Genomic DNA, 24,418 nt, shown 5'->3' with positions numbered 1-24,418 from the left:
GCGGCTCGTATTTAAACGGCTCTGGGCTCCCCGTGGTTGCAGGCAGCCCAGAGCCCTTTAAATCCCAGCCGCGGCCGGGAATCAGAGGGCTCTGGGCTGCCTGCTGCGGCGGGGAGCCCAGAGCCCTCTGATTCCCAGCCGCGGCTGGGATTTTAAAAGCTCTGTGCTCCCCGCGGTTGCAGGCAGCCCAGAGCCCTCTGATTCCCGGCCGCGGCTGGGATTTAAAGGGCTCTGGGCTGCCTGCAACCGCGGGGAGCCCAGAGCCTTTTAAATCCGAGCCGCGGCCGGGAATCAGAGGGCTCTGGGCTCCCCGCCGCGGCGGGCAGCCCAGAGCCTTTTAAATCCCAGCCGCCGCCGGGAATCAGAGGGCTCTGGGCTGCCTGCAACCGCGGGGAGCCCAGAGCCTTTTAAATCTCAGCCGCTGCTGGGATTTAAAGGGCTCTGGGCTGCCTGCAACCGCGGGGAGCCCAGAGCCTTTTAAATCCCAGCCGCCACCGGGAATCAGAGGGCTCTGGGCTTCCCGCTGCAGCAGGCAGCCCAGAGCCCTCTGATTCCCGGCGGCGGCTGGGATTTAAAGGGCTCTGGGCAGCCCTGGCGGCGGCGGCGGCAGCGGCGGGGGGGCGCTCCAAGCAGGGGAGAAAAAACATTGGTGGGGCAGAGCCCCTGCTTGGGATTTATTCATGGGGCTAAAGCCCCAGAGCCCCATATAAGTCGGCGCCTATGCCCTTGGCGGCCTGCCAACTTCTCTGTCTGCGCCTCCGTCCCTGCAGTCTGGGAAATGAGTTCATGGATGGGGCTGCAGTGACCCCCGCTGGCCAGGCCAATGGAGCCCAGGTCTGATGAGCTGGACCAAACTCACCCACCTCCTGATGGAGCAGCAGACAGGGAACCCCTGACCTGGCTCCCTGCCCCCTTCATCCTGTCTCTCTGCGCTGTCTGCACTGGCCTGCGCTTCGGGGAGCAGAGCTCGAACACGGGGTACAAGGCACAGGATTCTGGTGTAACACACGGCGTGTCTGTGAGACCCAGTGGCCCCGGAGCAGCTCCCCTGAGTCCTGCGGGTTCGACGCTGAGGCTCAGACTCTTGCTCCCTGAGCTGGCAGGAGCTGGGCGTTTTGCAGACGTGACACCGGGACTTATAGGAGAGAACCAGTCTAGTGGGTCTGCCCTGGCCCAGTGATGGAGCAGCCTGATTAAACCCTGTTCTCCTCCTGCAGGAGGCCTCTGGGCCTGACTGTGAGAGGGGAGGGAGGAGAAGACACAGTGGTACATGAAAGCCGAAGTACGGTGAAAATGAAACGATTCGCAGCACCCCCGTCCCCCCTGTTAAGCACCCGCCTTCTGCTCTGGGCAAGGTTGGATCCTGTAGTTACCCTGCTGGTCTGTGCTCTGGGACATGGAGACGATGGGAGCAGGGAGCCCCGACCATCTGTAGTGCTGGCTTGTGCCTTTCTTGTGATGCTGGGCTCTGGCTGGAACCTCCTGCCTCTGCTCAGCTGTGAGGAGGCAGGAGAAATTTGTGTAACAACACAACCTGCCTCCCTTTAGTGGCACCCAGGGGCAGCTGTTGGCAGAGGGAGGCCTGGCAGTGGGGGCCATTGGAGTCACCCTGCCAGAGAGCTGAAGGAAGGTGCGGAGGGCCCTAGGGCTGGTGCAGCCGTACAGAGCTTTCCGGCTGATGGCCCTGGCTTCTGGTGGGCACTGCGAGCTCCACAATGTCTGGGGCCAGACCCCCTGCTGCTTCTGTGTGGGGCAAAGGCCACTCTTTCCTCTGCCCCCGACAGAAGAATTTAGAGGCAGTTCCCTGGGCCCCCCACAAGAGTTTATGGCAGAAGGTTTGGATCTGGCCCATTGGGGCTGTTTCTCTTGGTAAGTCCCAGGCAGGCTGTGCAGAGTCTGGGCCCGGATGTGGGGTGGATGTTCATGGCTGGAGGGTGGGGAGTCAGTTTTTGAAAATTGATGAAACTTGCACTATGGCTGCAGAACCCAAAGCCCTTGTGTCACACCCTTCGCGATGACACTTCCGAGACCCGTCACCTGGCTGCTGGGTACTCGCTGGAGTGTTTCATGGCAGATATAATCGAACAAGCAGCTCAGAACCAAGGACCTATGCAAACAGGATGCCAGAAGCACAGAGATGAAAACTCAGAGGAGCAGAGGTTTATGGAGCTTTAAGACTAGAAATGGGACAAAATCAAAACCAGACTCTCAAATTCTAACCCACGCGAATATTTGAAGGGGGCATGGTTTAATGCCGCCTCCATTTATTTATTAACGATTATCAGGATTATTTGTACAGTCTGGAGCACAGCGCTGAGATCTAGCCCCATGGTGCTAGGTGCTGTACAAACACAGTGTACGACACAATTCTCTGCCCTAAATAATTTACCATCGAACTAGCCAAGTCAGACAAAGGCAATTTCAAGATGGGAACTGAGGCCCTGAAGGACTCGGCGACTTCCCCAAGGTCACAGATAATTGAATGTCTCCCGGATCCCAGTCCAGTTCTTTTAGCACAGATCTTCTTTCTCCTCTCAGCCAAATTGGATCCAAACTAACTCCCAAAGCCAAACTCCAGCCTAGACCTAATCCAGATCCACCCTCTCCCTGCCCAGCCCATCTCTAATTAACAGATCAGGTGCCGGGAGTGGCCATGTGCCGTCCCCCCACTGAGACGTGTATTGAAGGAGCCTCTCTGGTAGCAGTCACAGCCAGGGACTAGCTCCAGAACAGGGGTCTCCGGGCCCAGCTTTCAGACGTCTCTGTGGACAGTGTTTCTGAAGGTGCAGTGGCTGGTAAATGCTCTGGTTTGGTGTTTGGGAGGGAGATTTCAACACTGTCAGGGAATTCCCTTCCCAAAGAGCAGCCCTCTGCCAGGGCCCCTCTCTCCACCCTTCAGTACCCCAGCAGCCTTAGCCTGGATGCTTAAGGTCATGGCAGTCAAAGGCTGGATTACGTGAGGCTACACAGGTCACCAGCCGCTTCGCTGTGAGAAGTAAAATTAATGGTGGGGAAAAACAGCTGAGTCTGCAGAGAGGTGGAAGCAGGAAATGTCACTAACGCAATCCACTTCCTTCTGCACTGGGGGATGGTCTGATCCTGAACCTCAAACTTCGTTGTCCGAAGAGATAGTGAGGAGAGCTGGCAAAGGCTGCGGAGTTGAAAGGTCGACCCTCTGACAACAAAATGGCTCCATCGACCCCTGTGTCTGGATTGTCTCTTCCATGCCTGGTGCTGCTGCTTCTCCTGGAGATCCCTGGTGAGTGTAGAACATAGACACTGCCCAGGCAGGCACAAGCCGTCCAGTCTGCTCTCTTGCTGCTTGCAACGGAGGGAAATTCCAGATGCTCTAAACCCGGGGTCAGCAAACTTTCAGAAGTGCTGTGCCAAGTCTTCATTTAGTCACTCTAATGTAAGGTTTCGCATGCCAGTCATACATTTTAACATTTTTAGAAGGTCTCTTTCTATCAGTCTATAATATCTAACTAAACTATTGTTGTATGTAAAGTAAATAAGGTTTTTAAAATGTTGAAGAAGCTTCATTTAAAATTAAATTAAAATGCAGAGCCCCCTGGACTGATGGCCAGGACCCAGGCAGTGTGAGTGCCACTGAAAATCAGCTTGTGTGCCGCGTTCAGCGTGCGTGCCATAGGTTGCCTACCCCGGCTCTAAAAGGAGGAATAAACCCTTGTGTATTTTATATGGCAAGAGGAACTTCCTGCCTCCAGTTTGTGCTCAGCTTGTGCTCTGGCGTGTGAGAACCGGTCACAGTGTTTGAACTAGATCCCAGCTGGTATCAGTGCAGGGGCCGTTCTTCTTTTTATAAAGGTCTGATCTTTTTGTAGAAATCTTACTGAGCAATTAGAGTCAACAATATCCTGCAGCAGTGAATTCCACAGGTTGGTTAGAGCTGGGTTAAAAATATTTCTTTTTCTCCCTTTAAATCGTGTTGCTTTCAGACTTCATCGGGTGCCACGTCTGTGTGGGGCCACCCAGGGGCAAAATAACCCCCCGTTAATGGGCAGTAAGTGACACACCCAGAAGCTCCTTCTCTGTGGCTGGAGCAGCGCAGGCTCAGGGCTCTTGTCCCTGAGGCTCTGTCCCTGCCCCGGCCCCCCGCTCACGCTCAGCGCAACAGCTCCCTGGGCCCTGCCTGCTCCCAGGAGCCGGGGCGGAGCTCTGGAAACGCGGCTCCGGGGCAGCCTGCAGGGGTCGCTGTGGAACGACACAAAATTACTCCCCGGGCAGGCAAAGCCCCTCCCCGGGCAGGGCCCGGCTCCGGGCAGGGCTGGGAGCAGGATCCACCCAGCGGGGCCGGGCGTGGGACTCAGCCCCCTGCTGCTGCGGGACTGGGGCTTGTCAGCCAGCATCGCCCAGCCTGGCCCGTTCTCTCCTTCCAGGGGCCGGGGGGAGCCAGGAGTTCCAGCTGCTGGAGCCCCGGGGCACCGTGTGGGTGTCACCGGGAGAGACTCTCACTCTGAGCTGCTCTGTGACTGGGCTCGCTCCACCAGGACCCGTGAAGTGGTTCAAGGGCTCGGGCAGTGGCCGCCAGCTCGTTTATGACCAGACGGGATCATTCCCCCGGGTGACGCGGGCTGTGAGTGGCTCTGACACAGACTTCACCATCCGCATCAGTGACACCCGCCCCGAGGACGCCGGGATCTATCGCTGTGTGAAGTTTAGGAAGGTGTCGGGAGGCGATAAGGAGATCAGATCCGGCGCTGGCACGGCCGTGTCTGTGCTCGGTGAGTGCGAGCCCCCCCCGCCACACGCCCCTCCCCACCGGGGGCTGGTACCCGGGCGGGGAACAACCCAGCTCAGTCCAGACACTGACCGGGGAGCTGCGCTTCCCACCGGGACTGCGGCAAAGCGGGACCTGGGTTGAGACCAGCACCTGTATGGGGGGGGGGGGGGATTGTGGGTTTTAGGGGGATGTGGGGGAAGAGGGAGAAATTTCTGTTCTAGCCCCAGGGGTCGCTGCCCCCCCCAATGAAAACGAAGTGCCAGATGCGCCAGGCTGTGCAGTGGGGGGTGACTGGCCGGGTGGTGCATTCGGGGCGGGGGGGTGTTGGGTTGATTCTTCTCACTCGGTCCCCCCAGAAGGCGCTGCCGCAGCTGCTGGCGGGGGGCGGGGGGGCTCTGCCGCCCTTCGCAGCCTCCAGCCGAACCGGCTGTGACTCCTCACACTCACCCACGCGGGGGAATCGCTCCCAGCACCGGGGGTTTCTCCCCCCCTCCCAGTGCCCGGGGCAGCCCCACGGAGACAGGGAGCGAGGAGCAGGCAGGCTGGGGCAGCTGCACAGAGTTTGTGCTTCCTTGGCAGAACTGAGCTGCGGCCAGACCCAGTCCTGGGGTGAATCTACTCGACCCAGGGGCGGCTCTACCTTTTTGGCCGCCCCAAGCAGTCATGCGCGGGAGGCGCCCCAGAGCCGCGGGAGCAGCGGACCTCCCGCGGGTATGACTGCGGAGGGTCCGCTGGTCGCGCGGCTCGGCTGGACCTCCCGCAGCTGCGGACGGTTCGCAGGTCCCCGCGCGACCAGCGAACCGTCCGCAGTCATGCCCGCGGGAGGTCCACTGGAGCCGTGGGACGAGCGCCCCCTCCGCAGTCATACCTGCGGCAGGTCCGGTTGTCCCGGGGCTCCGGTGGACCTCCCGCAGGCGTGACTGCGGCAGGTCCGCCGGCCCAGCCTGCCGCCCCCCCCCGGGAAAGGGCCGCCCCACGCGCGTGCTTGCCGCGCTGGGGTCTGGAGCCGGCCCTGACTCGACCCCCCGCCCCCATCCCCCGCAGGGCTCTGGCTGTGGGCACAGGGCTCGGCTGCAGCCATGGGGTTACTGGGATGTTTTTCCCTCCTTTCCTATGACCCTTCCCCAGCCCCAGCAAGGACCCTCCTAGCCTTGCCCCCCCACACACTTTGTATTTGCGCAGGGGCAGGGGCTGGGGCTCCCCTGCTCTCAGGCTGTCCCTGTGGGGAGGTGGGGCCCGTGGGGCGGGGGATGGGCTCTCAGTCGCAGAGGGATCTGACTGATAAACGCTTCTCCCTGCAGCCAGACCGTCGTTCCCGTCCGTGTCCGGCCCCCCCGGCAGGGCAGAGCCGGGTCCCTCAGTGAATTTCACCTGCACGTCAGGAGGATTCTCCCCCAGAGACATCAATGTGACCTGGTTCAAAAATTGGGCCAAACTCCCAGACCCCCAGACCTGGGTTCAGCCTGAAAATGGGGGTGTCTCCTATAACATGTCCAGCACCGTGGGGGTGAGGCTGACCCCAGGAGACGTCCGCTCCCAGCTCACCTGTCGGATACAGCACAGCACCTCCCCGTTTCCCCTGCGTGAGACTTACTACCTCAGCGCTGCCCTGCGAGGTAGGAGCCCAGCCGGGGCTGAGCACTGGGGGCTCCGCACTGGGGGGTGCGGGGGCTGTGATGGACCCATCGCCCTTTGGGTCCCTTTCGGGTGGGTATTTTGTGGGGGTCGGACACTGAAATCCAGATTCGGGTCCAGTCTCTGCCCTGTGCCCGTCTCTCACCCTCAGGCCCTTAGAACGCAGAGCCCCTTCCCTGGGGCAGGAAGTGCCCTGCTCCGGCCCAGAAGGGTCGGGTGTGTGTGGAGGGTGTTTGTCCTGGTCTGAACCCCGGTCAGATCCCACCCCCCAGCTGAAGTTACCCAGCCCGCTGTGCGCTTTGTCCAGGGGGGTAGGGGAGGGAAAGTGGGGACGTGGGAAACATTTTTTTCCCCTCTGCTAATTCTGGTGGTTTTTAAAGAATTTCCCTGAGCCTCCCCCAGCTGTGACTGGGGCCTGGATAAAGAAGAGATTCCAGCAAGAGCTGAACGTGCTCCAGGGAGGGCCCTGGGTGTGAGGGTGGATGGACGTGGGGTCAATGGGAAGGTCAGTCTGTCCAGCCCAGGAATTTCCCTGTAACTCAGCAGGAAAAGGAGAATTTCTGTAGATGCCAAGCGCAGGGTATTTGTGTTCTCAGTTCCACCCAGGCTGCGAGTGGGCACTGACCCAGCGGCGCCCATCGCACTGAACGAGTCTGTGACGTTCACCTGCCGCGCGGAGGGGTTTTACCCGAAGGACGCGAGTCTCACCTGGCTGGAGAACGGAAATGAGATGGATCTGGGAAAATCCTCCCCCCTGGCTGAGAATCCAGACGGGACGTACACGCTCCAGAGCTCCCTGGAGGTCAAAGCAACTGAGCAGAGGAGTCAGTCTGCGTTCACCTGTCGGGTTGTGCACAATTCCCAGCCCCCAGTCGGTGCCTGCGAGATGCTGAGATTCTCCCAGTCACCTGCTGAGCCAGGTAAAGATCCCACTTCATGTGATACAGGTAAATGTGCAGCCGAACCCTCCCCTGCACTGCTGGGAAATGCCAGGTCTGTTCTGCTGAACCCAGGGGCCATTTCAGCCCATCTCCGCCAGGGGAGCCCCTCAGTGTAACAGCCACTCTTTTATTCCAGGATTATCGCTGGGCTCGGCTCTCCTGGGGCCCGTGGGCGGAGTGGGAGGGGGAAGGTGGGGGGCAGGAAATGTCACTGGCCGCACTCTGTGCCCAGGGCAGATGCTCTGTGTAGCCCTGCAGGGTGTGACTGTCCCTAGAGAGGGGCTGGAACATGGTCACTGCTGCAGAGCTGGGGATCCCAGGACTCCGACACTGCTCGGGGATTTGAGGCTTTTGGGTAAAAGTGCAGGTGGCTCCTGAGTCCTTATTCTCCTGCTCTGCAAAGCTCGAGGTCTCCACTGTAGAGTCTGGGCTTCCCTGGGGCCAGCCAGCAGCGTGTGGATACAGCTGCCAGGCAGAGCTGTGCAAACTCTGCAGGGGCCATTTGCCAACCCACGGTTCACAGATAGGAACTCGCCAAGCCCCATGGAAGGCCAGTTTCCTCGGAGCCCATAAAGGTGCGTGTGAGCCAGGGCGGGATGGCCGGGAACCGGCCGTTCTCTTGTCCGTGGGGTGTTTCTGTCCATTGGCTGATCTGATTTACACTGCAGGTCAGAGCCCGTTCTCCAGCCCAGCTCTCTGGATCGGGCTCTTCCTGGAGAAGGTGCTGACTGCCGCCTTCCTCCTCTTCCTCTTCCTGAGAAGTAAACAGTGACCAGGTAAATGCAGCTTTTCCGTGAGTTCCCCTGGGAGCCAGAGGGAGCGGATTGCAATGCTGCAGCCCAGGAGCAGAGCAGGAAGGGTTAAAGGCTCATAGGGAGTCAGTGTTGTGGGGTTGGATGTCTCTGGGGCTGCTCATAGGATACAGACCCTCCCAGTGTGATGCCAGCCCAGATCACTAGTGGTTTTTTCAGGGCCCCAGTCCAGTTCCTAGAGCCCACATGGCCCCATCCCCAGGTGACATCTCCCTGGGCATTGACTGCTGCTCTCACCGGGCATCAGAGCCCCCAAAGATTGGGTACAAGTGGGAAGTGAATGGCTCAGCCCCATGGAGTGGGTCCTGCTGGCTCAGGGTGAGCTCCATGGCGAGCTGGCGGGGCTGGGCAGGCTTTCCAGCACTGGCTGCGCCTCCGTCACAGAGAAGCCCCTTTGTTCCTCTCCTGCCCACCCGCAGCCTCCTCCCCACACGCTCCCTCCATCTGGAAAATGCTTCCTGGGTTCCGCTGGGGCAGGTTCCCCGGGGGACGCAGTCCAGGGCCCTGGTGAGCTCTGGAATCTCTGCCCCAAACAGCCAGGCGGGTCGGGGGAGCCCTGCAGGGGCCTGGGTCCGGGACACACAGGGGATCAGTTCCTCTTTATCTCATGTTAGGTGCATTGTCCCAGCCATGTCGCTGCTGAAAATCCTGCCCCAGGGTATTCACCCTCCAGAACAAGAGTCCCACTCCAGCCCGAGGGCCCGGCATTCCCGGGTCCCTGACCCTCTCCTGCGCCGGGTCTGTACAGAGCATCCCAGTGACCCATTCATGGTTATTGTCCCGATTCCTTAGTTCCAGAGCCCTGGGACTGCTGTTACCCAGCCTCCCCTGGCACTGCTGCCCAGGTCCCCGGATCTGTGCCTCAAAGACACAAACCCCCAGCTCGTTCCATCCTGCTCAGCCTGATCCTCAGCCCAGAGCTGGTGGCACCGTCCCTCGGGGAACACCACAGATACAGCTTGAATCCACTCCAGCATCGCTGTTCTCTGCGCTTCCTAATAGTCGTGCCCCGGTCCGGACCCCTGACCTGGAGGGACCCTCCCCTTTCTAGGGAGGGGGGAATTCAGGTACCAGCTTGTCACAGTCACTGGAAATTCAGGAGAGTCAGAGCCCCGGGTAAATCTCCCCTCGGTTAGACGTGCAGCGTGGGATGACTGCTCCCCGACACCCCCAGCTCAGGGCGTGATGGGGGCTGACATGGAGCGAACTAGAGCAGTTTGCCCCGGGGGGGCTCCTCCCTGGGCCGGGTTAATGCTCAGGGGAGGGTCATTGACCGACTCGCCTCATTCACCTGTTGGATTCTTTCCTTTTGCAGCCCCTGGTCTATTTCCTGGTTTTCTCGCACTGTCGCCACCTGCCAACTTCTGTCTGCAGCCTCTGTCCCCGCAGTGGAGGAAACGAGTCCCTGGATGGTGGAGCTGCAGTGACCCCTGCTGGCCAATCAGATGGAGCCCAGGCCCCTGATGGGATGTACCCACCACTCACTCATGCCTACTGATTGCGAAGCCGCTGGAAGGAATCCTGACCGGCCTCCCTGCTCCTTTTAGCCTGTTGGTTGCGACCGAATTGTGTGGGGCCTCACGAGCCCCAACCCTGGCGTGGGCCGAGAGCCCCGACCCCGCACTCCCATGCGGGGCTGCGAGCCCCGACTCTGGCCGGGTGCGGTGTTGTGATCCCCAACCCCAACCAGGAGTGGGGCTGTGAGCCCTGAGCCAGGGCATCCAGGACGCAGTGACCCCCAACCCCTGTACTGGAGTGGTCAGGCAGAGCCTGACCGTGCAGAGGGTTATCAGCCGGGAGCACCGCCAGGCACAAGGTTGTTAACCCCCAGCCCTGCCACACTCAGGGTTGTGAGCCCCGAGTCCCGCCACCCGCTGTGAGCCCGGCCGGGCGCTTGGTTGTGAGCCACCATCCTCACCATGTGCCGACCTCAGAGCCCCAAGCTCCTCCAGCCCTGATCCATTCCCAGCCCCGCCTCCATCCCCGCTCCACCTCCAGCCCAGCTCCACCCCCAACTCCACTCCACCTCCAGAGAAAAGGCACCAAATAGAAGTTTGCCCAGGGCACCATTTTTTCTATGGCTGGTCCTGGTATTGAGACAACATTAGAAGGTTTGATTCTTTAGCAGCTGAACAGGTACTTTATTAATTGTCAGATACATGAGCGCAAACCTTCTCCTGAAAATAATGGCCACCTGTACTGCTAAAACCGCTAAAAACGAAAGTATCCGTCTTACATTAAACTCAGTTTTACCAGCAGTATCATCACCTCTGGTATTGACAAACTGCAATGTGTCATTTGCTGAGAAGTCTTCTCTGCCGAATCAATGAAACCGTGCAAACTGCAGCGACATCTGGAAATTGGACATCCTGAGCCTAAAAATCAAAACATGGATTTTTTCAAATGTAGAGAAGAAGCAACAAAGAAGGCCAGGCTTGATGCTGATGGAAGTTTCCGACAGCAAACGTCCTCAGCTGTGGAGGCCTATGATGTGTCACTAGGAATGGCCCGTACCAAACGCTGCGTACAGTATGTGAGGAGCTTATTCTGCCAGCATGCAAAGATATTATGGCTGGAAATGAAACTGCCAAAAAACGTCCAAAAAATGGAATATGCTTCCCATGTCTAATGATACTGTGAAACACAGAATATGTGAGATGTCTGAAGATATCAAAAAACAAGTTGTGCACGAAATTAAACACTCTGTTTTCAGTATGTTCAGTCTGCAACTTGATGAAACTACTGATGTTACTCACTGCGCACAATTGATGGCATTCGTATGGTATGTTAATGCTGGGGATGTTAAGGATGAGTTCTTATTCTGTGAACAATTTGAAACAACTGCAACAGCCCAGGCTGTTTTCAATAAGGTGAATGCCTTTTTCGAAAGCAATGGCACTGAGTGGAAAAATCTTTGTGGTATCTGTAATGACAGTGCTCCAGCAACGATGGGTGCACGGTCTGGCTTTCAGCAGAAGGGAAAGCGTGTCTCACCTAATGTGATTGTCATTTATTGTGGAATCCATCGTTAAGTTCTAGCTGCAAAGACCTTGCCAATATGCCTCAATGCTGTGGTGGATGTTGTCATACGAGCAGTGAACTACATTAAAGCTCATGTTCTGAATAGTTTTCTCTTTCGAGAGCTCTGCAATGAAATGGGTGGTGAATATGAAGTTCTGCTTTTCCACACTCAAGTCTGATGGCTTTCTAGCACGATGAGATAGCAGTTTTTTTCCTGCGAAAAGAGAAACAAGAGCCGAACAAAAAGTTGAGTGACAAGAAATGGCTTCTCTGCTTGGCATACCTAGTTGATATTTTTGATAGCCTTAATGATCTCAATCTGTCGCTCCAGGGAAAATGTTCAACATGAATAGACCTGACTAAAAAAATCAGAGCCTTAAAAGATGAAGTTGGATCCATGGTGCAGGAAGCTGGACACAGACAGATCCGGCACGTTTCTGACACTTTCCTCGTTCAGCGAGAAGGAGGAAGTTAACGTTGATAGTGCTCTCAAGTCAGCGATCAGTGACCATTTGAGAGCCCTTCACAAGGAGTTCTCACACTACTTCCCAGCGCTCCCAGAAGCTCTTCATTCCCTGGTGAAGACCCCGTTCAGTGTGACAGCCGAGCAGTTACCCACTGACGATATTCACGCACAGGAACAGTTTGTTGACATGATCAATGATGATGCAGTGAAAGCAAAATTCACACAGCTGCCTCCAAACCATTCCTGGTGCTCAGGTGCAAGTGAATACCCACTGGTGTCTGAAATGGCCCTGGGAGTCCTTCTGCCGTTTCCCACTACCTACAAATGCGAAAGTGGATTCTCCAGCCTTCTCACAATAAAGACAAAATCTCGAAGCCGGCTTGATGTGAAGGACGACCTCAGATGCGCCCTTTCTAAAACAACACCAAGAATAAAACTTCTTGTGTCAAGTAAACAGCATCATCCATCTCACTGGTTTTTGGCTGCTTCAGATTATTCATAGCTGTCAAGTACAATAAAATAACTTTTCTGCTTATATATTTAATTTGATAAAAATGTGTTTTAGGCTTAATTTAAAAGCAGTGGGAAAAGGTCAATTCATTTTAAGCAACAGGGTTTAAATTTAGCATTTAACATGGTGTTAAATATAAAAATGTGTTTTTAATTTCTAAGGGGGGGGGGTCGCACTCAGAGGCTTGCTGTTCGAAAGGGGTCACCAATACAAAACGTTTGAGAACCACCGTTCTAGCCCAGCCCTCTGCACTGTCTGTGCTGAGCTTCACTACCGAGAGCAAAACTAGTATATGTGGAATACGGGGGTGTAACACGCTGTGTGTCCATGAGATCTGGTGGCCCCAGAGCAGCTCCCCTGCGTCCTGCAGGTCTGGCCTGAGGCTCAGACGCTTGCTCCCTGGGCTGGCAGGAGCTGGGCGTTTTGGAGATGTGACCCTCTGAGCTGACTGGAGAGAAATAGTGCCCTGCTGTTACTGCTGGGTCTGGCCAATCACCGAGGCGGCCTGGAGAGGGTCCCTGAGGGCAGTGGGTGGGGCCGGATCCCGTAGGTGCCCATGCTGGTCTGTGCTCTGGGGCACCGGGGAGGTGGGACACAGACCATGTGCAGTGCTGGGTTGTGGCTTTTCTGCTACTCTGGACTCTGGCAATGCTTTAATTCACCCCCAGCCGTGCGGAGTCCTTTGACTGATCTGCCACTGAGCCAGCTGGGTGTGTGTGTGTGTGTGCGTGTGCGTGTGTGTGTGTGTGTTTTCCTAACATACGAGTTGAGATGTTCGGGGTCCCACATCTCGGAAGGTCCTGGGGATTAGAAGGCTCCTATAAGAACAACAGTGTAGTGTTTGTTATTGACCAGGGACACAGCGGCTCATCTGCTGTTATTACTGTTCATTCTTGCAGGTGTTATTTCTAAAGCACCCACACTGTGTTGTATCCAGAAAACGTGGAGCCTTTGCAGGGGCGGCTCTACATATTCGGCCGCCCCAAGCAGTCATGTGCGGGAGACGCCCCGGAGTCCCGGGAGCAGCGGACCTCCCGCGGGCATGACTGCGGAGGGTCCGCTGGTCGCGCGGCTCGGCTGGACCTCCCGCAGCTGCGGACGGTTGGCTGGTCCGGCGGCTCCGGTGGACCTCCCGCAGGCATGACTGCTTGCCGTGCTGGGGTCTGGAGCCGGCCCTGGCTCTGATCCCTACGCAATGACCCTGGGGAGCGGGGAGCGCAGAGGGCCCCATTCCGTGCTGGGCATGCAGCGTGGGGAGGTGCTGCTCCGCTGGTTAGCGAGGGGTTGCACTCACTTGGCACTGTTCTAGGGTAGGTCTACACGGCACACTCCGCTCGACGGTGTGCAGGGCACATACACCACACGCCTCCCTAGTGTAGATGGAGAGACATTGGTTAGGCATGTACGGTAAAGACAACCCTGAAGCCCGTGGGTAGGTACCCGGATATTACCTTACAGGGCTCTCTGCTCACCCACGCAGCACCTCCCTGCATAGGCACTGACTCTGGGGGTGTTCCAGCCCTGGAGCACCCATGGGAAAAAAAATGGTGGGTGCTGAGCACTCACCAGCAGCCCCCCCAGATCAGCGCCACCCCCTCCCCCCAGCACCTCGCACCTGCTGGCGGCCCTGCCAATCAGCGTCTCCCCCTCCCTCCCAGTGCCTCCCACCTGCCATGGATCAGCTGTTCCACGGTGTGCAGGAGGGGAGGAGCGAGGGCGGGGCACTCTTGGGGAAGGGGGCAGAATGGGGCACAAAGGGGTGGGGCAAGGCAGAGTGGGGGCAGGAACAGGCTGGGGCCTGAAGAGGTAGGGCAGGGTGGGGCCTTGGGGAAGGGATGGAGTAGGAGTGGGGGTGATGTGCCTGTTACTTTGGGGTATGCTGATTTATTAGGGTTACTTTTCTTGGCCGGGGGTGTGTGTGTGTCTGTAATTCTATCAATGTGCTGCTTGTGCCGCAGGGAGCTACCGGAGCCCATTCCCTGCCGCGGGGAGCCACCGGAGCCCGTCCCTGGCCGCGGGGAGCCACCGGAGCCCGTCCCTGGCCGCGGGGAGCCACTGGAGCCCGTCCCTGGCCGTGGGGAGCTACCGGAGCCCATCCCTGGCCACGGGGAGCCACCGGAGCCTGTCCCTGGCCGCGGGGAGCTACCAGAGCCCGTCCCCTGCTGCGGGGAGCCACCGGAGCCCGTCCCCTGCCGCGGGGAGCTACCAGAGCCCGTCCCTGGCCGCGGGGAGCCACCGGAGCCCGTCCCTGGCCGTGGGGAGCTACCGGAGCCCATCCCTGGCCGCGGGGAGCCACTGGAGCCCGTCCCTGGCCGTAGGGAGCTACCGGAGCCCGTCCCCATGCAGGATTAGCTACTGGATTAGACGGGCAAAGCTGGGACGTTCCACCAGCGCCCATAGCAATCTGGCCTGTCTATGCCAGTGATGGCTGTAGGCCAGGCAAATCCCCACAGGCCTAGTGCGCAGAGAGCGGTTTGTGGGGCTGTAGGGCTGAGCTCAGGCTCAGGGAACTGGGAAGTCACAACAGGAAACCAAGAGAAACGAACGCAGATCGTTAACCCTCTCAGTGCCTGCCCTACCTGTAAGGTCATTCAAGCAGGAGCTGGTTGGGCACAAATCAAGCGGGATTTCAACCCGAACATCTCATGTGTTCATGCACCCGGACAATCAGAGATGGGCCAGACGGGCTCCTTTGAGTCCAAGGGCTTGGTTTTACTGAATGGGGGTTTCAGGCTGGAAGCTCTGGATCCAGACTTGCCCCTGCAGTTTCAGTTCCATGTCTGAGCTGGACTGGAAAAGGCCCATGTCATGGACCAGGTTTTGATCTGGGAGAGGGGCTCATGTCATGAGATCTCTGCAGTTTTGGCCCCATCGGACCATTATATCGAGGAGGGCAAAGGACTGGAGAAAGTGAAGCTTCATGAAAGAACGTGGGACAGCAACTGCTTTGCTGTGAGACGCAAAGTACGTTAATAGTTAAGTCTGAACAAATCTGGAAGCTGGAGCCATCACTATCGCAATCTACTTCCTTCTGCGGTAGGGGATGCTCTGAGCTGGAGCCGTAAGCTTCGCAGTAGCTCCACGGACACTGGAGAGCGGGCAAAGGCAGCGAGGCTGAAAGGTTTCCCCTCTGCCATCACAATGGCTACATCAACCCAAGTGTCTGGATTGTCTCTTCCATGCCTGCTGCTGGTCCTTCTCCTGGAGATCCCTGGTGAGTGTAGAACAGCAGTTTTCAGCCTGTGCGCTCTGGACCCCTGTAGGTCTGCAGACTATGTCTAAGACTTCCGCAGGATTCTGCACTTCCATCCGAAATTTTTTTGGGGGTGCCCGCAAACGAAAAAAGGTCAAAACCACAAGTGTAGACGCTACCCACCAACATATCTATTGCCCATATGGGCACTAACCGTCTAGGCTAAAGTTTGTTGCCCGTCTATGGATCTTTTCTATTTCTCCTTTCCCACAGTGGCATGGCAGCATTCCCTGCGTTACTGTCTGATCCCTGCTTAACAGCATCTGATTTCCTCTTTCTTTCTTTCTTGACTGCTGCTGCCCAGAGAGCAATGGCTTCCTTTGGCTAGCCACAGTGCTGCAGTTTGTTTTCCTCCTGGCAGTTCAAATTAGCTCGTAACCCACCAGCATGGAGTTTTTAAACTTCCTTCCGGTTTGCACTGAGAGATGAGTAATGGTGTGTCACCATAGGAACCCGAGGTACGTCCTGGGGGAGCTAGCCCGTCCTGCTGCCAGTGCAGCCAGGGCTACACGGCTTTTTTTAGGGCACTCGCTCAATCAAAGCTAGTGGGGGCATGTCGCCTGCGGCTGGAAATCCCGCCCTCCAGCTCCAGTGCAGACAGACTCAGCCTGGCCGTTCTCTGGCGCAGTGCCCGTCATTCTGCTCTGTGTTCACGCAGCACCTCGGACAACGGGGTCCCGGGCTGTGGCTGAGACTCCCACGTGCTCCCACAGTGCAGACGCACAGTGAATAAGTAGTGATGCGCGCTGAGTCTGATCTGCGGGTGTGGAGCATTCTAGTGCCTTTGTCCAGCTCACCACAGTCCTCCATTGCCTTGAGTGCTCTGACTAATGGCGAGGATGCCCCGTGGCTATTCAACTGCACTTCGAACAAAGAGCTGGCCCAGCCCCTGTCCTAGCCCTGGACACCCCAGCATTTGCCTTCTTTCCCCGCTGAGCTGTGGCCACTGGCTCTTGGCTTCCAGCTAGTGCCGTAACCCCGGGCAGCACTTCACCCCATAACCTGGCGCTGATGGGGAACGGTCAGAAAGGGTAGAGATTCCCTTTGCCGAGGCCCTTGCTAACTCCTGAAGGAGCCGGTCAGCGACCTGGGGAATCTGATCCCTCGGGCTAGGCTGTGAAGGGCACAAAGTCTCAGTGTTGCCAGCTATTATGAGTTTATCGTGAGTCTCGCAATACTGGGAGTGTTTCTTAGCTGCTGGAATCAGCAAACTGCCAGCTTTGCTTTGCTTTTCTATAGTGTTCTTTGCTTTTTATTGTGTTTAATTTTTTAACATTTTTTAAAGTTTATTTTTAACTTAAGTTTCTCGCCCTCCTTGTGGAGAGAAGCTGGAGAATGTGAGGTGAGTGTGCCCTACAGGCTGACAACCCAGAAAATAAATACCGCCCTCCCCGCATATCTATTTTTAATCTCCCGATTTTTAAGCCAATCTCGTGATTTTGGGGACCTGACCTGTGATTTATATTTTTAACGTTTGGGGCTGGCAATCTTGCTGTCTCGCCATTGACTAGATGTGTAGGAGACACACCAGGAAGCCCTCGTCACAGGGAGATCCCTCCCTGTATTTCTGCAGTGAGCCAGGGACGTCTTTATTTTAATTTCAAATCCCCACTGAAGAGCCTGACTCTGTGTGAGTGAGTCTGGGAGAGGTGGCTGAGCCGTGCTTCGCCTCAGCCCTGCAAACCCGGCTCTTCTAGGAGACACTGGGACATGACGCCCCATATTCGTCATAGAGATCTGCTTATGATATGATTGTAGCAGATCTAGGATGTATTTTCTGCGAGATGGGTCATGTGAGGGATCATGGGAAAGGTTCTGATTTACTAACTGTGATTATCCTATTTGTATGCATGTATCATTTCTGTATCTGAAGGTAGGAATATTGAGTATGTATCAATTACACCTGGGGAACGCCCCCAGACAGAATGCAATCAGTCTCCATGACTGCTGTGAAGAAAGGAGCCATTAGAGAAAACAATAGGTCTCAGAAGATGTTTATCACCCACAGAGAAGTCTTCCTGGAGACTCTGCAAACTAACTGTGAGTTATGGCTGCAGGGTCATGAGATCAAGTCACCTGATACTGGACTCCATAATAATATGAGTATTTTTCCACTGACTGGGAGGTGGGAATCACACTGGAAGACAAAGGATTCCCGCCATATGTAAAACCTATTTAAGGCAGGGGAGTGTCACAATCGTGGTTCATTCTTCCCTGCCTCCCCACCCAAGATGACTGCTGCAAACAGCTAAGAATCAAAGCCTGAGGGGGAGAGGGGAGAAGACCTGAGCCCAGGACTAGTCTGTGAATGAAATATCTGAAGTTTTAAGCTGCAGGCAAGTACAGCTGCCCGTCAAGAATCTCTGCAATCTGCCTAAAACAGCATTTAGGGTGAACAATTACTTCTTGCAACCAGTTTCTTTAGTATCTTAAGCTTAGCTAGTATGTTTGTTTTATTTGCTTGGTAATCTGCATTGATCTGTTTGCTATCCCTTATAATCACTTAAAATCTATCCTTTGTAGTTAATAAACTTTTTTGTTTTCTCTAAAACCAGTTTGTGGAATTTGTAACGGGCGGGGAGTGGGAGAAGCTGTGCAAATCTTTCTCCACATTGAGGGAGGGGGTGAATTTCATGGGCTTACACTGTATAATTTTCTGTGCAGCGCAAGACAAGACAATTTTGGGTTTATCTTCTAGAAGGGGATGTGCACCTGAGTACCTTAGCCTTCCACCTCCATTGTTAACGCCGCATACTCAACACCAAATGGCAGGATAAAGTCAGCAATGTAGAGGTTCTTCAAAGGGCAAATTTACCATGTGTGACAGCCCTGCTCAAGCAAAGACGACTGCGCTGGCTGGGCCATCCGAGTAGGTTGGAAGACAGACGCATACCCAAGGACATGCTGTAAGGGGAGCTCTCAGAGCAGGACATCCCAAGCTTCACTAGAAAGACACACACAAGTGAGATATGAAGGAATTTGGAATTGATCCTGACCAGTGGGAAATTTTGGCAAGTGATCGTGACAAGTGGCGCCATTGTCTCCATCAGGGTATGAAAGTCCATGATAGAAGCTGACCCCCCAAAGCTTGAAGAGGAAAGAGCCCGTAGGAAGCAAGCAGCTCCCAACCCAGACACAGACATTTGCAATAACTGCCAAAGATCATGCAAACCTCACATTGGCCTATTCAGTCACATGAGACATTGCAAACCATCTACATCATAGGCTGCAGTTCCCACCATCTCTTGCAGATGAAAGGATGCCAACAAGAGGCCATGCAGGGGCTAGTCAGAAAGCCAGTTTGCATGTTACACCAGCTGGGTGTTTCCCTACTTGTACGTGTGGTGGTGAAAGCGTGAGACCGGGAGCTTGTCACAGCAGTACAGTTAACAGGAGCCCAGTGTTGGTGGGGGTCCAGCTCCCTCCTCCCTCTCAGTCCCCAGACACAGTTTGCCAGAAAATAACAGTCCGGAGTCCAGTCTGCAGGCAACGCGATGGGTTTATCGGGGCTAAACAAGCAAGCATATTCCGAAGCCCTTCACACCCGTTGGCCTATCGCTATAGGCCACTAGTGTTTAGGCTTCCCATTATAATGGGCCCGGGTTGTCTGGTACACTATGGGGTGGGTTTACTACTATTTACACACCTTACACTTGATGGCTGGTTTTCATTTTGCTGTGGTATTATTGTTTAGTCTTTACCCTATTTACTTCACAGTCTTCTAACACCCAGGCTGGTGGGTTAGGTGGGCTCAGTGGTACCCCAGTTCCAAGTGGCACCGGGGATAACCCATCACAGACGTCTCCCCTGAACACGAGCTGTAGCATGAGCTCCGTCTCCCTCAGTAATTCTCTCACCTGTGCAGGGCTCCCAGCTCCAGGTGGACGTGAGAACAAGTCTCTCAAACAGCAGGGCTCAGACTCAGGCACCCAACAGAGTAGCATGGCTCCCCGATACTCGGCTCAGGCTGTCCAAACTAAATGTCTCTCTCTCCGCTCTCCGCCTGGCCTGTTCTCTGTGTTAGGTGCCGGGGCCCAGGAGTTCCAGCTGCTGCAGCCCCGGAGCAACGTGTCGGTGCCAGTGGGAGAGACTCTCACTCTGAGCTGCTCTGTGACTGGGCTCGCTCCACCAGGACCCGTGAAGTGGTTCAAGGGCTCGGGCAGTGGCCACCAGCTCGTTTATGACCTGACGGGATCATTCCTCCGGGTGACGCGGGCTGTGAGTGCCTCTGACACAGACTTCACCATCCACATCAGTGACACCCGCCCCGAGGATGCCGGGACCTATCACTGTGTGAAGTTTCAGGAGGGGTCGGGACCCGATGAGATCAGCTCCGGCGCTGGCACGGCCGTGTCTGTGAGCGGTGAGTGCGAGCTCCCCCCAGCCACACGCCCTCCCCACCGGGGGCTGGTACCAGGGCGGGAGGGAAACAACCCAGCTCAGCCCAGACACTAACCGGAGAGTTCACTGAGCCGGTGTTAAAGTGGGGCCAGGGGGAGACTTACGCCTCTATGGAAGGCGGGGGCTGCAGTACAGGAAGGACCAGGGGGAATTTCTGCTCTAGCTCTGGATTTGCTCTGGAGATTCCCCCTTCCTGCCCCCCATCCCCCGCACCCCTCACCCCTCACCTAGCTGAGCAGCAAGTGCTTGTGTGTGTGTGTGAGAGAGAGAAGCCGCGCACAGCGGGGGGGACCCTTTTTGCTATTTTTCCTCCCAACGGGGGAGACGTACGGGACTGAACTGTTAATTCTCTCTGCAAATCTCTCCAGCCAAACGGGCCTGTGAGGGTCTCAGCCTCCCCTGCTGGGGTAGATGCAGGCTCAGATTGACCTGAGCCGGGGCAGGGGCATAGGAGGGAGCGCGGGGTGGCTGGGAACCAGCAGTTCTCCAGTCTGTGCTTTGCCGGGTGGGGATGGGGGGTCTGAGCAGGTCCCACTCTCACACTTCACAGAAACTCCCAAGGGGCTCCCGTCCATTTGCTGATCTGATACTTTTCTACCGCAGGTAGGTGGCCGTTCGCCAGCCCAGCTCTCTGGATCGGGCTCTTCCTGGAGAAGGTGCTGATTGCCGCCTTCCTCCTCTTCTCCTTCCTCTCCACGATGGGCACAGGGTACCTGTCGCTTCTCTGTCATTAGCGCTGGGTAGAGCACGGGAACTAGCGTGAGCGGCATTAGTGCTGCAGCCCAGGGACAAAGCCCCCAGGGAAGGGAGCGTTATGCTCTGGATGTCTCTGGGGTCCCGACTTGGTGGGCGGCCTCCGTCCTGGAGAAAGTGATTCCTGGGAAGAGGAGAGTAACTGGCTCAGGCGGGGCTGCATTATGCAGTCCAGGCTTTAGTCACATTGCGCACAAGAGCTGTGGTGTGTTCTGGGCTGGGCTGGGGGGTGTCTTGGCCGGCAGGGGCTCCCCTCCCCCCCCCAGCAATGGCACGGCCCCGTGCCCTCTGCCTGGGAGCAGTGGCAGGGCCCCTCCTCTGCTCAGGAATGGCAGCAGGAGCCTCTTCCCCCGAGGGCCAGCAGCAGAGCTGTGTCCTCCCCCCATCCACCGGAGAGGCAGAAGTGGCAGCAGGACCCTCCACCCTGTGTTTGTCCCAGCAGCTAGGGGGTATCAGTGGCAGGGGGATTGGGCCCACTGCACTCCTCCCCTGCCACGCAGCCAGCCCGGGGCTGCGGTGGAGTTGGCAGGAGCACTGGGCCTTGGAGAATTAACACCTCCGCTACCAGGCTAACGATGATTTACCGGCTGGACGTTCTCCAGCTCGGGATGTGAGGTGCTGGTGGCACTTTCCCCTGGGGGCTCCTGGCTGGGCCGGGCTAATGCTCAGGGAAGGGTCATTGACTGACTCTCCTCCTTCATCAGCTGGATTCTTTCCTTCTGCAGCCCGAGGGCCGTTTCCTGATTTTCTCGCACCGTCGCTGCCTGCCAACGTCTCCGTCTGCACCTCCGTCCCCGCAGGCCAGGCAATGAGTCCACCACGGATGCACCTGCAGTGAACCCTGGTGGTCGGGCAGGGAGCCCAGGCCTGATGGGATGTACCCGCCAAACTCACCCACCTCCTGATGGAGCAGCCGACAGGGAATTCCTGACCTGGCTCCTGGGCCCTTCGCCCGTCTCTCTGCGCCGTCCGCACTGACCTGCACTTCAGGGAGCAGAGCGCAAACAAGAGAAATTTAATTATTGATTTTATTCCTTTCAGAGGGGCGGAAATGCAATTTACTCCTGTGTAACACACGGTGTGGCTGTGACCCGGTGGCCCCGCAGCAGCGCCCCTGAGTCCTGCGGTTCAACCCTGAGCCTCAGACTCTTGCCCCCTGGGCTGGCAGGAGCTGGGCGTTTTGCAGATGTGACCCTGTGACCTGACTGGAAAGAACTAGTCACGGGCTGTTACCGCTGGGTCTGCCCCGACCAATCTCGGGAGCACCCTGGAGAGGGGGGTTTAAACGATATCGTTCTCTGGGAACAGGCCATTGGGCCTGACTGTGGGGATCACAACACAGTGTGAGAAATGGAAGTGCCCCCGCCCCTCCCCATTAATCACCCACCTCTCTGCTCCGGGCAACCTCCGAAGAACAAATGCACTGTGCACAACTGGGCTGATGCGAGCAGGGAGCTCACAATCCAGGGAGCTTTATTACACCTTTCCTGCTACTTTCAGACTGGCTGGAGCCTCCTGCCTTCGGGAGCGGGCAGCGGGTAACTCGGTAATCACTTCCCTTTGAAAAAAAACACATTGAAGAGAGCGGCGCTTACCCGGACACGCAGAGCCTCGGGCTGACCTCCCGCGGGGGCAGGGCGAATTCTCCCATGTAGTCAGTCAAGGACAACATCAAGCATTCTCTGTGGGTGCAGGTTGTGGGGACCTGTGTGGGTTCCTAGTGTTTTGAGATCTGGGTTTGATGCCCACAGTCCTGAAAGCCCTGGGGAGCCGGCGGTCGCTCTGTGCAGCAGCGACCTTAACGCCCCCTGAGTGACGTGTCTGTAGTGAGGCGCTAATGCAATGGCTGATCAGTGTGTTGCTGTCTGTATTGCTTATAAAGTGCCCCTGCTGTGCTGTGGGCCACTCGACTAACTGGTGTGGAGCTGGGGGCACCGGGCGCTGCAGAATGGGTTGTGTGGCTCAGTGGGCGGAGTCGATGGGCTGGGGAAGAGGTCAGGGCTGGAGGACACGATATTAACTGAGGAGGGGTTGGGGGTGCAGAGCTGATGTGGGGGCTGGCACATGGAATGAATTGTTGTCAGGATGCAATGGCCAAAATTGTATCCCCCGCTATAAACTGGCAACACTACGTGACACGCACACATGGGGTGGGGGTATCAAAAATCAGAAGACAGCTCAAAAACCGTTCATCTTTTTAAAAAAAAATCTCATAATTTTGGGAGCTGTCTCCTGATTTTTGGGGTCTGACTCAGGATGTTTTGAATGCTGGGGCTTAGCAATACTGCGGCTTTGACAAGTCCCGTGGGGGTTATGGGTGACCAGCCCTCCTCATTCCTTGTGCTCAAAACAAACACACACCCCCCATGACCCCTGCACGGCCGTGGGTGAGAATCTCCTTTGCTAAGCCTGTGCTAGGTGCTTTCCTGCCCTGCTGAAGGGTTTGGATCTGGGGTCTGAGGCAGGCAGACTGTGGAGTCCCGCTGCCTCAGAAGGGGCACAGACATGGGCCTGCACCTGAGAGACCCAGAGCTAGGATCAGGGACCAATCTCTGCCCAGAACCAGGAGCTCATGGACTCAGGGTTTGGCTCCGTTTGCAGCAGACTGGTGTCCATCCACAAGAGGGGCCAGGATGGAAGAAGAGTGGGTAGAAAATATGGGGTTGGGGGATGAAACGCCCTTGGCCCATGTGCAGACGATTCCCCTCTGCTCATGGGTCTCATCCTGCTTGCCTGGAGGGCCAGGTCAGCTGTGGCTGCAGCACAGTCCCCCTGGCCACAGAGAGCATCTGACAAAGGTTTGGAGCTCTGTGTGTGGAGAGGGTTGGGGGTGGGGGGCTGTGTAATCTCTACCACAGCTCCCTCCATACTGGAGACCCCTCTTATCGGAGCACTAATAATTCACCGCAGACACCTCGGGTAACTGAAACGGTGTCATAGCCTGATGTGGGTAGAATGGGGATGAGGAAATGAATCTGGTGAGAAATAAAAACCCAAATAAGGTGAAAATGAAACAACAGCCAAGGTCCATCCTGGGTGCTCATGCTGGGGCTTAGGTTGCTTCTGGGGTGCGTCAGGACCCCAGCCTCTCCTTTAAGCAGCATCAGATCTGGAGGTGGCCATACTGGGCTGAGCTCTGGGACATGGGAACAGGGAACACAGACCATCTATAGTGATTTCTTGTGCCTTTTCTGCTGCTTTGAGCCTTGGTCTGAAGCCTCCTGCCTCTGGGTCTTAAGGAGGCAGGACATTTTTTGCATTTACTTCTGTATTAAGATAAGCTGCTCTGAAGATGCCTGAATTCACCCCCAGATGTGCAGAGTCCTTCATTGTCACGGGACGTATTGCAGAGCAGAACTGCAGCGTGATCTGCTCTTACAGCCCGTGATCTCCCGGGACCCTGCTGGTTCTGTGCTGCCGGGAGAGTGTGCAAGTCTGGGTTCTGATTGTGGGAGTGTTTCCCCCGCGGTGGGAACCGTTTTACTGACCACCTTCACGTCTGTCTAATCTGCCCAGGGACTTTGATGGCCCCGCCACAGTGGTATGGGAGCAGCTCACAAACGACTGATTGTAGCCCCTGTGCCTGGGTTCTCTACCTTTGAGGGTCTGGGCCTGTCTCCTTTTGGCACCCTGGGAGGTAGGCTGAGGTTATTATGCCCATTGTATGCAAAGAGAATTCAGGCTCAGAGAGATTGGGACCAAATGTTCAAAAGCAGCCCCTGATTTTGGAGCGGCTCCGGTTTGGGGCACGCTCCAGGGAGGGCATCATTCGCATGGTGACTCCCAGTGCGGGAGGGATGCTCAGTGTGTCTGAAAACTGGGCCCAGGTTGGGCACCCAAAACCAGTGGCTGCTTTTAAAGCTCTTGGTAAGTGGTTTGTG

The 24,418-nt window shown here is 56.5% G+C and overlaps 2 protein-coding genes across 2 annotated transcripts; both read left to right on the top strand.

Annotated features, from left to right (window-relative positions):
- Positions 1–3,186: 3,186 nt before the first annotated feature.
- On the top strand, positions 3,187–9,583 carry LOC123348913 (tyrosine-protein phosphatase non-receptor type substrate 1-like). Its single transcript, XM_044986613.1, has 6 exons — positions 3,187–3,259; positions 4,401–4,745; positions 6,046–6,360; positions 6,976–7,326; positions 7,989–8,096; positions 9,448–9,583. Exons 1-5 carry the CDS (start codon positions 3,187–3,189, stop codon positions 8,090–8,092), a joined length of 1,188 nt encoding a protein of 395 aa, XP_044842548.1. The 3' UTR covers positions 8,093–8,096; positions 9,448–9,583.
- A 5,636-nt stretch (positions 9,584–15,219) lies between these two features.
- Positions 15,220–21,437, top strand: LOC123348664 (signal-regulatory protein beta-1-like). The gene is made up of 4 exons (XM_044986256.1): positions 15,220–15,344; positions 19,408–19,746; positions 20,388–20,493; positions 21,263–21,437. Exons 1-4 carry the CDS (start codon positions 15,272–15,274, stop codon positions 21,279–21,281), a joined length of 537 nt encoding a protein of 178 aa, XP_044842191.1. The 5' UTR covers positions 15,220–15,271; the 3' UTR covers positions 21,282–21,437.
- Positions 21,438–24,418: the final 2,981 nt, after the last annotated feature.

This window comes from Mauremys mutica, chromosome 13 (genome assembly GCF_020497125.1).
Source record: "Mauremys mutica isolate MM-2020 ecotype Southern chromosome 13, ASM2049712v1, whole genome shotgun sequence".
Classification (NCBI taxonomy): domain Eukaryota; kingdom Metazoa; phylum Chordata; order Testudines; family Geoemydidae; genus Mauremys; species Mauremys mutica.
Note: the sequence above shows the minus strand (reverse complement) of the source record. Positions and strands in the feature narration are given on the sequence as shown.

Bases quoted from the DNA above. Each gene is read 5' to 3' on its own strand.
- LOC123348913 (XM_044986613.1), top strand. From the start codon at position 3,187: ATGGCTCCATCGACCCCTGTGTCTGGATTGTCTCTTCCATGCCTGGTG. The intron at 3,260-4,400 runs GTGAGTGTAGAA...CTCTCCTTCCAG, and splicing joins GCTTCTCCTGGAGATCCCTG to GGGCCGGGGGGAGCCAGGAG. The intron at 4,746-6,045 runs GTGAGTGCGAGC...TTCTCCCTGCAG, and splicing joins CACGGCCGTGTCTGTGCTCG to CCAGACCGTCGTTCCCGTCC.
- LOC123348664 (XM_044986256.1), top strand. From the start codon at position 15,272: ATGGCTACATCAACCCAAGTGTCTGGATTGTCTCTTCCATGCCTGCTG. The intron at 15,345-19,407 runs GTGAGTGTAGAA...TCTCTGTGTTAG, and splicing joins CCTTCTCCTGGAGATCCCTG to GTGCCGGGGCCCAGGAGTTC. The intron at 19,747-20,387 runs GTGAGTGCGAGC...TTTCTACCGCAG, and splicing joins CACGGCCGTGTCTGTGAGCG to GTAGGTGGCCGTTCGCCAGC.